Source organism: Plectropomus leopardus, chromosome 16, assembly GCF_026936395.1.
Source record: "Plectropomus leopardus strain MGB_pleo_1.0 chromosome 16, ASM2693639v1, whole genome shotgun sequence".
In the NCBI taxonomy this organism is placed as follows: Eukaryota; Metazoa; Chordata; class Actinopteri; order Perciformes; family Serranidae; genus Plectropomus; species Plectropomus leopardus.
In genome coordinates this window covers 18,779,624-18,797,489 of record NC_142191.1, presented here as the reverse complement: position 1 = coordinate 18,797,489, position 17,866 = coordinate 18,779,624, and the positions used below count along the sequence as shown (strand labels likewise).

General features: G+C 41.2%; 1 protein-coding gene across 9 annotated transcripts in view; it reads right to left on the bottom strand.

The window, feature by feature from the left end:
- LOC121955488 (brain-enriched guanylate kinase-associated protein) overlaps window positions 1–17,866 on the bottom strand; it is a 48,688-nt gene that overhangs the window by 15,340 nt on the left and 15,482 nt on the right. For 4 of the 9 annotated variants that reach the window (XM_088089096.1, XM_088089097.1, XM_042503473.2 and 1 more), the window contains one exon: window positions 15,194–15,228. In XM_088089096.1, the coding sequence (XP_087945222.1) occupies window positions 15,194–15,228 (35 nt within the window). Of the gene's footprint in view, window positions 1–121; window positions 327–14,786; window positions 15,127–15,193; window positions 15,229–17,866 lie in introns of those variants that run through there. The other 5 variants (XM_088089095.1, XM_042503467.2, XM_042503470.2 and 2 more) reach the window with 3 other exon arrangements.

Sequence of the window (17,866 nt, the reverse complement as noted above, 5' to 3'; positions counted from 1 at the left end):
GAGGCTGCTTTAGCACCACTGGGTGGCGAGAGGAGACGCCACGTGGGCGGATGAACGGACAAACAGATAGAAAAAAACGAGGACGGATGGAAAAGATGGCGTCTGAGAGTTACTCTCTTACCTCTTTTTCGGATGTTTGCCGCCATTTCGGGGGACTTTTAAGGCGGTTTTGCCAATGTATATCTTTTTCATGGTTTGTCTGTGTTCCTTCCCTCTCATGTGTTTATAGGGGTTGACCACAGGGAGCCGTCATGTGTGTTAGTTTCCCAGAGGAGACCAGCTAAGTGTGGCCTGCGGAGTTACTGAGTGCTCTACCTGTGTTGACCCTGCCAAACAAAGCAGACACACAGATTTGCAACTATTAGTGACTACAGTTCAACCAGGGATACTGTTTGAAGGACAAACTCTATATGTATTTTTAAGTCATTTTAATGGAAAAATTCCCCACAGTTTTGTCCTACATAAAATAATAGCTGAAACAGCTATAAACTCAGCACCAATATTAGAGTTGCAGACCATTTCGGTGCTCTTAAAATGTTAAAATCCACTCTTGGTGATGTAGCTTTTAGGCTAATTTTAGTGTTTGCTATGTGTCACACTGTGTTGTTTCCTGCAAAGATACAGGGAAAATGAAAATGAAAATATCTAAAACATCAGTGGTAAATGTCAAACTTTGGTTTCAGCCCTTCAGACTTAAAGAGCAACGGCTTCTCATGGGAGGACAGATCTGTTGAGGGCTGGGGATATTCCACAGCTTGTACCTTTGTGGAATTTATGTCGGTTTAATGAAACATTACAACTCATTTGTACGTTGTCGTTGAAGAGGACCTATTATGCTCTTTTTCCTACTTGTATTCAGTTTTTCTATTTTGTTTACATACTTTGATGATCAAAAACACTTATTTTCTTCATGCATCTTTGCTGGAACACCTGTATTGTGTTTCCCCACAGAATCAGAATCTATGTGTGGCATTAGCTCACGACGATGAGAGGAGCAGCGTCTGAAGTTTTTTAGACCCAGCCACATGTGGGATTAATTTTCACTTTGATTGTGCCTGATGTTCTACTGCTCCATCTGTGCCCAGAGTACTCTCTACGCTCCAAGAGTGTGGCGCAATCAATAATCAAATGGTGTATGTATTCCCAAAATATGAAATCAATAAGTGGTGGCAGATGTTTTTTTTATCATGGCCGCCATAGATAAATTAACATATAGAAGACCTTGCAATATTCACCCTCTGTCCTAAATGTTCAGTTTTAGCGCCTGTCTCTGTAAGCCCCCCTCCCAGAAAAACCCAATCTACTCTGATTGGTCAGTGTTTACGGGTACATCTTGGTGAATCTGCACCATAACTGTAGCTGAAATCAGGGATAAATTTAAAAACATCAGCAAACAATATGACATTTTCCTAACATAAGCATGTGGCTACATGTCCCGGTGTGGGCTACATAATGCAAACATGTACAGTCACATGCCTGAAGCAATGAACCATATAAATGAATCCATCACTAGCTGATGTAACCTTCTAAGACTTCTAAAGCTAAAGTATTAAAAAAATATTGACAACAGTATTCAGACTGACAGGAAATCTGAGGTTTTTACTCACAAGGACTTGTTTTACATATGTTAACCTCATTATTTGAAACTTTGGCTGCATTTAATATAAACATCCTTCAATTTAACATTATATAGATGACAGAAAACAGGAAAAGCATTATAGGTCACCCTTAAATCTATATTTCTCACCTCATATGTTTCACATTTAAGGTATTGAAATGTCTTAAAATGTTTGAAAACCGGAAAAATTGTCATAATATAAAATTTCATGACTAAATGAGCACAAAGTTAAAAGTTAAGAAAACAGAAGTAGGTATTTTCTGTTCAATTCTGACAGGGGTCTGGCAATATAAACAAACGACCCCAGACTTGTCATCCTTATAAATCTATGTGTAAATATTTCTGATTGGTGCATGGAAATATGTGACATCACCTTTCTCCATCTGCAGCACTTTAAACCGCTGAAAAGAGCACCAAGAAAAACCCCATAACAGAAATCTCTCATGTGAAATGATTTTAACTGGTCTAAATTTAGAGGAACTTTTTTTTTTTTTGCTTTACTGTAGAATCAAAATAGAAAATGTAGCAAGAGGCTGACGATAAAATGTTTTCAGGGCCCTTTAAAGAAAATGTATTTGAAGGTTTTATGCCTGCATTTGTGTCCTTGCTGGACACATATCTGCTTCATATCTCTAGTCGCAGATGAAAAACCTTTGTGACAAGCAGATATCCAACCTATCAGTAAAACAAATATCTCTCTGACCCTTCTTTGTGAACTTCATCTCTTATATGTCCAAACACAAAGGACACAAACTGACACATCCACCCAGTCTTGACTGAAAAGAGTTTGACAAGGCCAACGCACTAAAGCTTCTTTTCCAAACATTTCTACCGTCCCCCTCAATCCCACGTGTCTGGATGGTGTGTGTGCAGCACAGGTGCAGCTGTCAGCCTGCAGACAAATAGTGCAGGTTATTAGATGAGACTGCCCGTCAAAGCTTGATCAAAGCAGCTCTGATCCGAGCACTGGACTGTCCACGCGGAAAGGAAACAATGAGAATCTGCGTGTGTGAATGCAGTGGGGGAAGAACTGAGAAAATCATGTTTGGGATGTTATATCCATAGATACGGTACATATGGTAAAAACCTGATGACATACATACAGTAACATGTTGATCCACTGACATCCAATTGTGATTTATGCCGCTGGCTGAGGAGGGAGGGAGACATGTACTCCTCCAGATGGTGACAGCTCACCACCGCCACTGGAGCCTTCACTCCAGCTGCTCCCCTCTGAGTCATAGCACACCGGCTCTGGATATGTGTGTGCTAGAAGAGGTGGGTGTGAGCATGTTTTTGTGCATGTCAGTTTGGTGCACACTTGTGTGCATGCATCTATAAGTTTCTGTACAATGTGTACCTGTATGTGTTTTGTGTATGTGTGTATCTGAGTGCTGCAGCATCAGCTGTCCATTCAATCCTCTATTTCAAGGAATGAAATAAAACCAACAGGCTCTATCATAAAAGTAAACAAAAAAAAGGACAGCTGCTCGCGACATCTCAGGCCAAATCGTCAGGTGTCAGACCGCCAACAAACAAACAACTCCCTCGCTCATTCACTCGCTTGCTTCTTCTACCTTGAGCGCGATCCACACACTGCAGCAAAACCATAGACGGGGTTCGCTCAGATGGCGCTGCCTGCCACCCACTCGTGCCACGCTGACATTTGAGAGGAACTCAGAGCATTGAAAAGAAGAGGAAGGGGAGGTGGTAGAGAAGGAGGAGGACATTAAAGTTGGGGAATGGGTAAGAGGGAAAAGCAGGAAGCATTTAAGAGGGGGGGGACGACAGCCTGAGTGGTTGCAATTTGGTCAAAGACAGGAAAGAAGGAGAAGCATCACTAAATTAGAGAGGAAAAGCAAACAGAGTGGGTGTAAAGTCTCCACTGAAAATCATAATTTCTCTTCTCCTTCCTCTCCTCTTCCCTGCCTGTCTCTGCTTTCTCCCTTGCTGATCACATCTACCTGGCAGATAGATAGACTCTCAGGAAAAGCCCTTATAAGAGGCCCAGACCTCAGCATTAGAGCGGAGGGAACCCGAGCAGCTGACTCATCCACCAGCAGCAGAGAAAGACGGCAAAAAAGATGCTCCTTCTGCCCTCTGTGGCTTCAGATTAACAAGGTAGCTAACCTATAGCAGTCATTCAGCCCAATGACAGTATGACTCAACTGCCTCATAGAAAAAAAACTCAAATTAAGGTACTATTCTGTGAGTGTGTGTGGGTTTATGCCTCTGCTTCTTTCTCTGTCCAGCATTGATTAACTCGGGAGCAGACAACTAAGTAGTTACACACCAACTACCAACATCATTAGCAGCAGCAGGGGATAATGACCCGCTCAACGGATTTCATGTGCTGCTGATGGCACTTGGCACAGGGGAGTGTGCAATCACGACAACCATCCCGAGAGGATTTTAGGATGAGCGGGAGAGGTGATGGAGTCTAGCAGAGCTGCAAATACAAGCGCAAAAATACACACAGTTCTGTTCTTCCTCTGAAACCCAAAATGTCACCACACAGAGGACAGATTGAGTCCAACATTGACACCAGAGCAAGTTGTAAATCAGACCGAAAATTGGTGAAAAATCTCCAGGGGTTAGCTACAGGTAACACTGAGAAGAGGGAGTAAGATCTAAGATAGCCATGTTTAGCATACATGAATGCTGTTTAAAGGAATAGTTCACCAGTCTGCATCGTCACCGCTAGATGCCACTTAATCTTACACACTAGACCTTTGACATGAAAAGAGAAATTGCTTTACTACTAGGTGGTTTTGTTACAGATATCATTTTAATAATTTGATTTTCACCAATATTTTTGAGATTTCTTCCAAAATAAAAATGTTAAAGATTTTTCAATATTCAGGGAGTGAAAACAAAGATAATGAGCTCTATAAACCTTGAGTTTGTTTCATGCATATGAAATAATACAAAATAATTTGAAATGCTGTCACTTAAACTTGTCTCTCAATAGTGTTTTTCATATATTATTCAGGTTGAAATAAATACAAGTTTTGAGTAGAGCAAGAAAATCTCCAAGCTATAAGAGCACCAACACACTAACACACACACACACACACACACACACACACACACACACACACACACACACACACACACACACACACACACAAGCAAATTTAACACACGCACACTAGCACATGCTGTTCTACAAAAAAACAGCATCTGCCTCCAGACAAGAAAATCATGTTACGGTTCCAGTAAATCCTACTGAGAGCTGTCCTAGCAAAGCTCCCGAGACGTCTTCTTCCGACCCAGAATCCAAACCTCAGCTGAAACCTCTTGCTCAATTTGATACTCGAAAGTTTGAAGTTTCCTGGTGATTACTGCGTGTTCCGAACCAGTGAGTCTGAATTGATTTTGCATTTCAATTTTTCCATAAAGTCGAGAGTAAAGCATTCTGTCATTCTGTTTCATTCAGTACCCTCACTATTTTGTTGTCCGCCTTTTTTGGTTGAACAATAATTTTCTTAATAAAAGTGGTTACTAAATGTTGTGGCATACACAAAAATAAGGCCAACGTTTGCCATCTTTTCAGCCACAACAAAGGGGAGATGGGACGAAGAAGCGCAAGCAGCTTTCAAAAGGGTTCAGCTCATTAAAAATAGAACAGACACAAACACACATGCATGCACACATATGCACACACACAGCACAAAGACGACACACCGCCCACTATCACAACATATTGTTTACGAGCGGAGCTCGAATGGACAGGTAGTGATTAGACACAACAAAGGAACCACCTCTGCAAATCTGCAAGCCTGCAGTGTAACACTCTGTGTTCCTGGTTTCCATGTATGTCTGTCTCTGTGTGCGTGAGCCAATAAGCATTTGCCTCTTATACACATATAACAGGCTGCTCAGATGTACTTACAGGTCCATCCATGACTCTCAAGAGGCCGCCTAAAAAGCCTCAATTCAGGGATGCATGAATGGAGTTCCCACAAAAACAGAGACTATACTGAGAAAGTACAGAAAGCAATATACCACTAACAGCTTTCCAGAAAAGCTTTTCCATTAATGCAGTGGCATATAAAAAAAGATGTGTAATCTGTGACCTCCAGATTGGGATCACTGCAGGCAAACAAGCCCCAGAAATCAGAGAGAAAACATTAATTTATGTGTTTAATTTCCTCGAAACCTCCCTCACAGTTTGATACTCCACATTGGTAAGGTCACTGTAATTTTACATTTAAAAGGTTTACGTTTGGTTAAAATCAGCGGCGTACCATAATTGTGATTGGCCCCAGTGCAAATATTTTTTCTTGGGCACAAGCACATGCTCATGCACACGCATACACAGACACACATAACCAGGGGTCAAAGTGGGCTGAGCCCCTGGACAGCCGTGGCACACAGGCTTTACACTGAATACTTCTAAATGCATAAAAATAGTCTGGTTTTCGCCCTTATTCCGAAAAAGACAATATTACTACTTAGCTATTTATAAGACCAATGAAAATGAATATTCCACTAATATTCCTGTTTACATGTAGCCATGCATACTCCGACTAACATGCCCTTATATGGCTTTTATCGCATCAAAATATGAAGAGGAAGAACAGCTGGAACCCCTTGTCATTTTGCATCAAAACAAGATTTTTTTCCCCATTTCCTACCAGTGGCAGACTTGTTGGGACTCTTTCTTTCTTTCCTTCGTCTTTCTGAAAAGGTCAGTGCTGCAATATTTCCACATATCCAGAAATCTGTTGATATCCACCTCTTTTATAAAGTTTAAAAGCAGGTGTGCAGGTGTGCATGTGGGATTTTCTTCGGCATGCATCTCTACTCCACAGCCTTGGCAGCTGTTGGCTAGTTGGTTTGTGTACAATGTATTGATGACAATGCACAGAACCACCAGTAAACAGACAAGAGGCCTTGTGTCACAAGCTGCGGTGAAAACCCCAGTTGAGATGCATATTCCAAATTGACTGTAAACATGTCTGCTACAAACCAAGTTATACTGGCATCTCCCACATTTCTTAATGAGAAAATGCAAAATTTGAATAATGGCTTAATTTGGAACATTGAAATGAAATAAGCTATTTACATGACCCACATTAAACCCAGAATCCTGTCATATTCTGTATAAAAGGGGAATAATGGTGCGCATGTAACCGTAGCCCATTGCAGCCACCAAAGTATTTAAAATACAAATTCAAATTTTCACAGCAGTCTGGTGGCCAGTGAAAGCCCTAAGTTTAACCTCTGTAATGGCCCTTACACATGCCTCATTTTTTTGTGCCCTAAAATCCAGTGTTATCAACATAGAGGCCCGTTCAGATGCAAGTGAGATACAGTAGTGGCATGCATTCTTAAATGCCTGTTTTTGAGGGTGCAAAAGCTGCACACTGAGATAAACAAAGCTCAACTTTTGAAACTTAGATAACGCACACCGCATGTGAAGCCAACTAATAACAACTAGCAAATAGCTTTCCTTTTTCCCATAAAAATCAGTCTATGGTAAATATGGAGGAGATCAACATTTTCGGCCTAATACACACTTTTAAAAAAAAGGCTCTCAACTCTGGATTTGCGGTAACTAGGCTATGTCTCAGTGCTGGTTATGGTCGCTTAGGGAATATCAGGTGCAATAGAGAAGCCCGGTAATGACTCCAAAAACACAGAAATGATTAGCATTTTAGCGCCTCTAGTTCTCTTATTTCAAAGTCAACAAGTTCTTTGAATGTGTTTTTGCTTGCTGTGGTTAACACAAGAGACTTTCATGTTTTGTTCTATGACATAAAATACATCAGTAAACGCTCGTACTCTGAAGCTTCTATGTGTCTTGAAAAAAGGTGGCTGCAAACAAGAGGCTTAATGAGACTACGGAACGTCATCACAACCAGCTATGCTGGACACGGCTTTACAGCCTTTTAGCGGTGGTGACGATGTTAATAGCTTAACATTAGCTTTTTACTTCTTGCAATTACATTTAGGCTTTAAAAATCCTAAAAAAGGTGTTGTGGAGATTATCTTGCTGACTAAAATGTGTAAGTATCATAAACATTTGTTTACAACAGAGCATATTTTCTGCAATGATCTAAAATCCAATGAAAAAATTCCATGGGATTTTTGAAAAGGGAATCAGGGCGATGTTAGCTTCCGGGTTGGCCTGTAGAAAAACGTCATCCCTGGGGCACAGAGTGGGCACAAGAGTAACACCCAGCAACCCACCTCACATTTTGCCAGGGGTTAAAAGACGTAGCATTATGTCTTCATCCTAACGACAGCAACAAAACGTTTGTTGATCTTATGATCCAGGATCAGGCCCCTCCTGGGGCTGTGCAGGCTGAATTCAGGTTGCTTCAGCCATAGTCTGTGAGTTGGCGCCTGCTCTCTTCCCCAGTGAAGTAAGGCCAAAATACATGGCCGCTGAACAGTCGACCCTATTACTAAACTGAAGGACGTCCCTCCCATCCTGCAAACCAGGCTTTGATCAGCACCATGGACAGCAGCCGAGGCACCAAATTTATCAGCTCTTATCTTGCAGCCTGCCCTGGATTCAAACTCCCGTTTCTCCAAACGTCAAAAACAATCACCTTACAGCATGGGCCCCTGACAGATTTTGCACACACCATACACACCTATCATACCAATCATTATACGTACGCTTTTTTTTACATGCACATATGGATCATCGGCAGTAAACTCTACCAGAGATTTCTAAGAAATATATCCAGACACACAGTAGTTGCGCTTGCAGATTTGCAGATCATAGAAGAGTGGACTTTTGGTTTTCATGGAGGAGTGCCTCTTTAGTTTTATATCATATGATTTTTTACATAAATTTGGAGACACATTTTTGCAAGCATTTTTTGTAGGGATTAAACAAACAAGAACATGCTGATTAGTAAGCTTTAGAGGTGCTGATAGTTGGATTTTGCCTGATTCCAAGTTTTATGCTAAGCTAAGTGTTTGTTGGTTGTAGATTTATGTTTAACAGATGGATATAAATGACTGCCAAACTTTTCATCTAATTGTTAGTAAGAAAGCACATAAATGTATTCCCTGGAATGTTGAACTATCCTTTAACTCAGTTCCACAAAAAAGTAGTCAAACTGCAGCTCACAGACCCTTACATCCCTGCTGCTGCTGTCAAATACAAAAATGTTTTTTCAGACATCCTTCTTTTCTGTCTGACACTTAAAAGCTATGTAATGCAGACTCACTGCATTTCAGATATCACTTTATTCCAGACACTTGACTTTTGATATAAATAATTTAAATACTTCCTGGTCATAAATTAAATACATATCTGTGTCATCAAATTTCCCTCTTTTTTCATCTTTTGACCATCCAAGAAGCATCTACGTTATTCATTTGACAGAGAACAGGGTGATTTTTCAATCTGGTGGCTGGGGAGGATTTTGTAACTAAAAGGTCCAGTATGGGGATTATGCAAAATACTATTTTCAGGGTGATTTTAATCGTGATAAAACTCAATAAATATAAAAAATAATTAAAATGACCATACAGCAGTTTAGGTCTCACCTTTTATAAATCTATCCCACCTTAAATTATGAACTTAACAAGTTTAGAAGTAACAAACATGACAGATTACTGTCAGAAAATGGACAACAACTGAATGTAAGTATTTTGAAATAACATTTATACTGTATTCAATGACATTTGATAAACAAAACATAATGCTTTCAGAGCATCAGAAATGTCTGCTAACTACAGTGAGTGTTCACTGTACTCCCATGTGTGGTTCAGACGATGTACCTTGGTAGTTTTTTCATGTTTTCTCTTAAATAATTGGTCCGAAAGTTTCAATAAAACTTGTTTTGATTTGTAAGACCCTTCCCAAGAGACAAGGCAAGCATTCAAGCTTGTGTGGGGACGTATGACGGCAGCAGAGCGAATTTACCGCAGCAAGTGTTCAAAATACAGTGAGTCTACGTGAACTAAATTTTCAATTCAATTTAATTGTATTATGTGCCCCGAAGGGCAATTTGTGTTTGCAGCTAGTGTTAAAAAGCATAATAGAAACACATAAAGCACAAACAACATGACACAGACACATATTCTATATAGTTATATCCTATATAACTCCTGTAATAATTCAGTGAGCTTAAATATGGCAAACAGCTCCTGGTAATGTAGCACACATCACCTCCAACAGGTCATGACAGCCACAATAATGCAGCATCAGGACCGGCACCATAAGGACCAATATCAATCAATAGCTCACAAATACAATATGTACTGCTACTGCCAATTAGAAATCAACACAGGGAAATAACATTCTCCGTCTTACAGATGTAAATTGAAGTTTTTTGCTGCTTCAGCCTTGTTTTGTCTGGTTTGATTTAGATTTTTGATTTCATTTAGCTTAAGGCAGCTAATGCTAGCAAATGTTTGTTAAATGTAATATATATATATATCATATTCACCTTCATTCACATACACTGTAGTGCGCTATGCGCTGAGGTTTTGTCTATTTTCCACTTGTGCTACTATTACAGCAGCTTTTAGCATTTTAGCAGAATGCTAAGCAGTAGTGTGGTGTTGAGCATTATCCCATTACTGTCACTTGTGATCACAGTGACTAAAGTTTAACAAAAGCCTCACTTTGAATTTCAGTGCTTCCATTTCAGAAAGGAACTGGACTTATCACATACTGTAGATTGCTATGTAATGTCCAAAACTTGAGTTATGGCAGCTATTATACACGAAGAAGCCATCAGCCATTAACATGGTCGACCGCTTCACCGTCACGAGGAATAAATCCGACCTGTATGATCTGACCGCCGGTGCTGAAGAGGGCAAAGGGGACCAGGAATAATGGGGTTGAGATGATAAGATACACTTAATAACCCCCAGAGGAGCTGTCAGTGCAGAGAGAGAGAGCAAGAGAGAGGAGAGAGGAGAGAGGAGAGAGGAGAGAGGAGAGAGGCCAACTGTTCAGACCACAGAGGAGAGAAAAGAGCATTAGGCTGTTAGACCAACACTGTCCACTTAAGCAGATCAAAACTAACCTCTCACCTCGTCAGACCACCCTATCTCCTAGTGAGCGTACCTATGTTCCCTTGGTCCTTTGTTCTCCAGCTCCATATCCTCTTAATACGACAAATTAAAAAAAAGGTTTTATGTTCTTAGCAAAGTTTAAGCCCCAGGTCAAATGTTCAATGCACGTTTCTCTGGGTCGAAATCACCCACTTACAGCTTAAAGCCCATTGTATTATACTCCTTAAAATCTATGCCATTAAATTGCAGGCAAGATGGTTTTCTTGACTTCGGACATTAATATCCAAGTTTCCCACATATTGTAATGGACAAAATTTCTAAACATTTTCGTGACTTTTTAAGGACCTATTATACAATTCACACCTAAACTTCATAAGCTGTTATACATGAAGGGGGAAATGGAAAGTGGGAAGAAAATGAAGAAGCATACATGACAATATTCAAAGCGCCGTGGTCACATATTAACACTACGTTACGCTGACAGCTACAGAAAATACATTTGCAGTTATACTTCATTACATGAAAGGCTATCCACAGAAAATTACTGTAACAATTTTATAACACACTACAAGACTCCATGACTTTTCCCAAAACTTTCAATGATTTTTACTTAATCAGTGACCTTTCCCGGTCTAGAAAATGTGATTGTGAATTTTCATGACTTTTTCCATGACTGTGAGAACCCTGAATATCTCGACAGTGGCTGAACAGATATTTACCATTCAAACTGCATTTGAAGCATTTATTTTCCTTTGTTGCAATTTTAACAGCAAAGATACCAATTTCTGATAACGTCAGTTTATATCACAAGATATACAGGCTTACAAATATTTGTAAATCACAAGGAGGACAGATGTAAAGTGTGTAATATTAGGGGAATAGGGGAATTAGGGAGCTGAGGACCATGGGGATGATATATCTGGTTATATTAATTAACAACCGGTTACATAGTTTAGTATAAGCAGAGACTACAACCTGAGAAGGTTAAAAAAAAGGTTTTTAAGCAACACGATCAAATCCCTGTTGAGCATATCTTGCCACTGTGGCAGAAGCCCTGGGCATCTCTAAAATGTCGCCAGGGGAAGCCTTTTGCGTTTTATCCTGACACTGAAGGGGTGCGAGGTTAGGTTTAGGTACCAAAACTACTTGGTTATAATGACAGAAGATCATGGATGTCACCAAGGAACACTGTTACATTTAGGCTGGTTGGCTGGCCAAAAAATACCTGCCTTTGAGTAGCACATATTTGTTGGTAAGAGGGGGTTCGAAGTTAGGTGTAGGCAACAAAGATTCTTGACTTGTGATTGGAAGAAACACCTGGCTCTGATTGGTGCCAATGCAGCTGGAAACGCAGCAGCGTGTCGCTAAAAAACACGCCTGGAGTTGTTGGAAAGCTGGTGCGACTCACCCAGACGCAAAACTGTGCCCCGGGCTTCATTTTCATAACGCAGGGGACACTGCCAAAGCAGTGTGTTTTGATGCTCTATAGGAATGAGACCAGGTTGCTTTTAAGTTAAATTGAAACTGAAGGAATACTTTAACATCATGGGAAATTCTTATTTGTTTTCTTGCTGAGAGTTAGGTAAGAATATTGTCACCCCTATATCTGGAGCTACCTCTGGAAGCTCGTCAGCTTAATTTAGCATAAAGGCTAGAAACAGTGGGGAGCAGCTAACCTGAATCTGTTATCAAAATCTGCCTGCCAGCGCTTATAAATCTCATTAACTTACATGTATCTTGTTAATTTGGTCGGTACAAAAATCAAAGTGTAAAAATGTTGAGTTCCAGTTTCACTTCCTAAACTCTCCTTTGGTTGTTCGGACAGCAAAACTAAAGGAAGTCACAGCAACTTGGTGTTTTTACACTTGTGGTTTTGCATATTAAAAAAGAAAACAGATATAAAGTGTTAATTCGTGGGCTGTAAAGATGCCGGAAGGCAGGTTTTGTTGCCTTTAGAGCAAGACTAGCTCTTTCCCCATTTATAGTCTTTATGCCAAGATAGGCTGACCTGATTATGGCTGTCAGAAATGAGAGTAGTATTGATCGTCTCATATATAACTCTCTGCAAGAAAGTAAATAAGCATAATCCTAAACATGTCAATTTCTTTAAATAAGTGAGTGGACAACAACAAATGCAGCTACTTCCATACAGGGCAGGGGGGGTCACTGAATGGTTAAATGAGTATGAAAATGAGGTGAATCATATGCTATAAACTTTGCCCCTACATGTTCAAACCAACTGAACATCTGTGGGAGATTATATAATGAATGTGAAATGATTAAAAGCTTCTGAGCAGAAACTAAATCGATTAGGAGGTGAGGTTGTCAAAATAAGTGCTATCTGTTCATCTTCTCTGAGTGACTATGGTGATGTTCAATAGTTTAAACTTTTCTAAGTATTTCCTAGCAAGTTCCAAAAGCACTGCATTATATCTAATAAACACTTTTATTTGTCTGTTCTTTCTGTTTAATGGTGTTGCTTCAAATGATGAATACCAACTACAGATTATTCTAAATTTACATCCACTTTACCTGAATCTCATTATTCAAGATGTTAAAACCCTAAAACTATGTCAAACTTTTGTTTTCTTGCCAGCCAAGGACGTAATTTCCTCATCACTCTTTTGGAAAGCAGCATTCAATTTTGGACTGTCAATCATCCTTCCAGAGCAGCTGTCACTTTTTTTTGTGTGGTGTCGATCTCATTTCTAAAGTAAAACACTTTAGCAGAAAATTGCTTTTTGACATTTGCTTGAATATTCAGACAACACTTTTAAAAACTCTTAAGAAACTTTAAATCTGTTCATTCAGTCTCCGCTGCTCTGGAGCTCCATGTAAAATTTACATCTCTATCTCCGCCACGGGGCCCCGACGCAAGAGCCTGGCCACGGGAGGGACAGAAATTGCGAAAGAGAAAAAGAGAGAGCAAGAGAGGGGAAGAGATTTCAGGACATTTCATCACTTAGACTGGAAGGCGTCTTGAAGATGAGATGTGGGGGTGGGTGGGGGGTACATGTGGGGTCAGGCTTGTCAGGTAGATCCAGCTTCCTGTTTAACCTCATCACAGCGTCTTCAGAGGCCACAGGTGACCTTGTTTCCTATTCAGCAAAGAGCGAGAGGAAAAAGGCGCAGGACTACCCCCTCTTATCTCAGCAGAGCTGCTATAATTCAATTAAAGCTGTGACACAGAGGTGAGGACAATTGATGCCTGATATTGGAGAAACACCCCGTCAGATTAATTACCCCCTCATCGGCTGGTTAAACGGCTTTTAAACTGTAATCTGCCTGAAATCGTAATAATACCATCGGTAATCGAACACAAAAGGGATCTATTTCCATCTGTGGATTAATAATGGTTCATTAGTAATAGTATCAATTACAACATGCCTACTGTAGGACAGTGAGGTAAAAAGGAGAGGAGAGGAGAGGAGAGGAGAGGAGAGGAGAGGAGAGGAGAGGAGAGGGAGAAACTGCAAAAAGAAGCAAAGCCTTCTTCTGCATCTCGTCATGTTTGCTTTGCTGCTTTAATTTGCGTGCAGCGCAACTTTAATCAGAAAAGTGGGTGAGCACTTGTAATTTTGTAATGAGCTCATCAAAATCTGTTCATGCAGGCATTAGTTAGTTATCACCTAGGTGTTGTATGAACACTTGAAACTGTCAGGTTTATTTAAATACATAAAAAATAACTGATTATAGCTACTATTTCTTAGTTGTTCACAGAGGCAAAGCAGCGCTGCCATGCAGAGTAATTAATCAATGTTATAGGTGCATTCCGACAGGTGACTGTCTGAAATCATGCATAAGATGATATGTAAGAGCCAAGGATGGACATTTTTACTGCCGTAACACATTCAAGACTAATTAAAAATCACTCTTGATTGATCCCATAGAGAAAAGGCTTTTACAATAATGCCACATATACGCTGCAGTGAATTTTCAAGCCAAGAGATTCCCTGCATTCATCGCCAGCCTTGTTCTGCAACAAAAAAACATCCTTTTATCTTTAACAAACTATCAGAAAAGCAGATCATTCCTGACAGCACTGCATCAACGCACAGAGAGCACAAACTGACACACATCACACACACAGATGTGTACATGTACACACGTTCACACAGACACAACCAAGCCAGCTTTGTAATCCAAATCAAAGATGCAAACGGTGAAGCAGTACCTTCCGCTCACGCAGAGCTTCATCCTGGAGACCGAGAGATAAAAATCCTGCCGCCTGAGCCTCGCCGGGGAAATGGAGAAAACCCCCCTCTATATGCTATCTGGATTGGCTTACCCAGCTCTCCCTTGAAGCTCAGAGAAACCCCACCACATGCACACCACCCCACCACCACTGCCGCCGCTGCCGCTGCCACCTCCAGCACCACCACACCACTCCAACAGCAGCAGCTGAGCCAGGAGGGAAGACGGAGAGGGAGAGAGACTGTGCAAGAGTGGAAAGACAGAGAGGAAGAGTGGGAGGGAAGGAGCTTAAAGGAAGAAGACAGGGAGAACGCGGGGGCGTGATGATGGAGCGCTGAAAGATGTGTGCAGAGAGAAAGAGAGAGATGGAGAGAGAGAGAAGCTTACCTGATAGTGTCTATGTTCATCTCTTCGTCAGGCACCTAAAGGAAATGACAGCATGTTAGTGGAGGGGACCCATAAAACTGGCCCGGGTGCTGCCAAGTAGAGCATCGCTGCAGCACAAACAGAAACAAAACATACATATTCATCAGCAGGCACGCTCTCTGTTTCCCCCCTCTGTTTTTGTTTATGTTTCTCCCCCCCCTTCTCTCGTCCCTGCTCCCTCATTTGCTCCTCTCCCTCCACTCTGTCTCTGCTCGTGAGAAAGCCCTCATCCGGCTGTCTGCATCTGCGCTTACTTGAGGTGAGAAGGGAACAATCATATCATACCAAGAGTGTGAGGGGAGAGAGTGAGAAAGAGAGGAAGAAGGAAGGTGGGAGGGAGTGCAGAGGGAGAGAGCGGAAACCTCCATTGCAGCCAGACTGCAGATACATGGCAAGCCCCCCCACAAGGGATACTGGCAGCAACTCAATATCCTTGTCTAGGTGCTGAATCGGAGAAAGTGCAAAGACTGAGGGAGGGAAGAGAGAGAGAGGGGAGAGGAGGGGGTGGTGGAAAGAGACAGAGAAAGGAGGGAGAGAAGGGGGGAGGAGGTGAGGGGGAACAGGTGGTCCAATCTGTTGAATCTCACATCTCAAGTCCCAGGCTGTTAGGGAGAATACGTTTTATACAAGTCTGCTGCTGGCCCTTTTTCTGATGGCAATGAATTATGCATCATTCCCCCAGCATTCTCATCTTCATTGAGCTTTAGGCCTGATCCAGTGTGGCAACCGTGCTGCTGTGTTATCATGTTTTATGGTTTGGTGAACGTTGGAAAAGTCGGTTTAATCATCAGTAGTTAGGGGAGGGATTCAAACACGTCCACAAGTGTCGTTAATGAAGGAGGCAACCGCTGCGAACACATTACTGATCTCCAGGGTCAGTGAGAAACATAGCCGAGTCAGAATACCAATAAAAACACGCTTTTAAGCCGTGGGGGTATGCTTAACGAATCGAGTTTGCATCTTCGGCGAGTGCACAGCTGAAGGTCGTGTGCCTGTGAAGAATGTTTCGTTACCGCGCTCACACAAGTACAAGGACTCGTGTGAGGAAACTTTGCAGCGACACACACACACAAGCGCGCACACACACTACACTGAGATGAACACCAACAGGCTCGCATGCCTGCCTCTCTCAGCCCCCACACCACCCACCTTTTTTTCCAAGCAGTTGCTAAGGTGACGGCAAAGGCTGAATTTTAATCAGACAATAAATTAAGGCAATGTGATCTTCTCCTTTATTATTAAATGGCAGCGGTGCCACTTTCGGAGATCTGTCAAGTATGTTTTGGGTTCATGGAGGAACGCGGACAAACTGCAAATTAAAACTCATAAACAGTGCAGTCACTTGTCTAGATATTGTCCAGGGAATCCAAACCTTGTGATATTTGAGAAAAAAATGCTTTTTAGGAACTGGAAAAATACATTTTGAAACAAGAGGAGGATGGATTATCATCTACCAGTGAGATGAATGTCATGCTGAGACTGCAAATGCACTCACTTTTGATGCAGTAATTGCTAATTAAGTCCTTCGGCCTGTCTTCCTATGACACACTGCTGCAACTCTAGGGAAACCACCAGTTGCTATTCCTAAAGTAAAACAATTGTTTAAACGGGTCCTTCTCATCTGCAGCCACTTTAGAAAGGTTATGTCTCAACCTGAGTAAATGATGGATGTCACACGATAAATGCTGGTGAGGGGGCTGTCAGTAAATGACTGCATTGTTCAGTTTGGATTGTTTGGAGGAGCTGCCAATGGGTACAATGCTAATCAGAACGCACCTATAAAAGCCTGTTCACTGATCAGGATGGAGCACCGCACTCACAGACACAACATCATCATCATAAAATCTCGTGGATCAGCTGAGTGGTAGTATGCCTGTGTGGATCAGCGGATTGTCTTACAAACTGAGTTTTAATTAGATACCTTTTCCACCAAAATCTACCAGTGGTGTGTCATACTCAACGACATTGACAGGCTGGAGAACAGGTTAGTAGAAAGTAGCATGGAGGCCAGTGAAAATATTACTGAGGTTACTTTTTTAAAATATCTCTTACTTCTTCCTCTCTTTCAAACTCAGCACAGACTAATTTGCAATGTTTGAGTACTGCTTCTGCTGATATTGGCGGTAGTTTGTGTTGGTGCATTGGGGCTAAAATTAACATGTTTACCCAGGTGTTGTGTTTCCATCACTGCCGATCAGAGCTGGAGCCGATATCAGAATAAGAAAAACTTTACTGATCCCCGAGGGGAAAATTGTGATTTGCTACAGTTGCTCTAATGCCAAGCATAGAGAATTATATAAAGTGGAAAGAAGTACCAGCACAAAGTATGTCAAAATATAAAGCATAAAATAGAAATACAGTCATAAAAAAACAATTAGCACCAGTATGTGAATATTTAAAAATTACAAATACGCTTAACATGCAGTGTGTAAAATATAAAACGATGTGCCTTATGCTACGATGCAATGCGTAAAGCCAGTACGCAAAGTTAGAAATAGAGCACACAATATGTATATGATGCAGCAATGTACAACAGATAAGTAAGAAGAAGAAGCAGAAGATATACAATATGTGTAATATGTTATATACCTGTGAATACTGCAGAGTCGAATGACCCAGGTGTGAATGCCGATT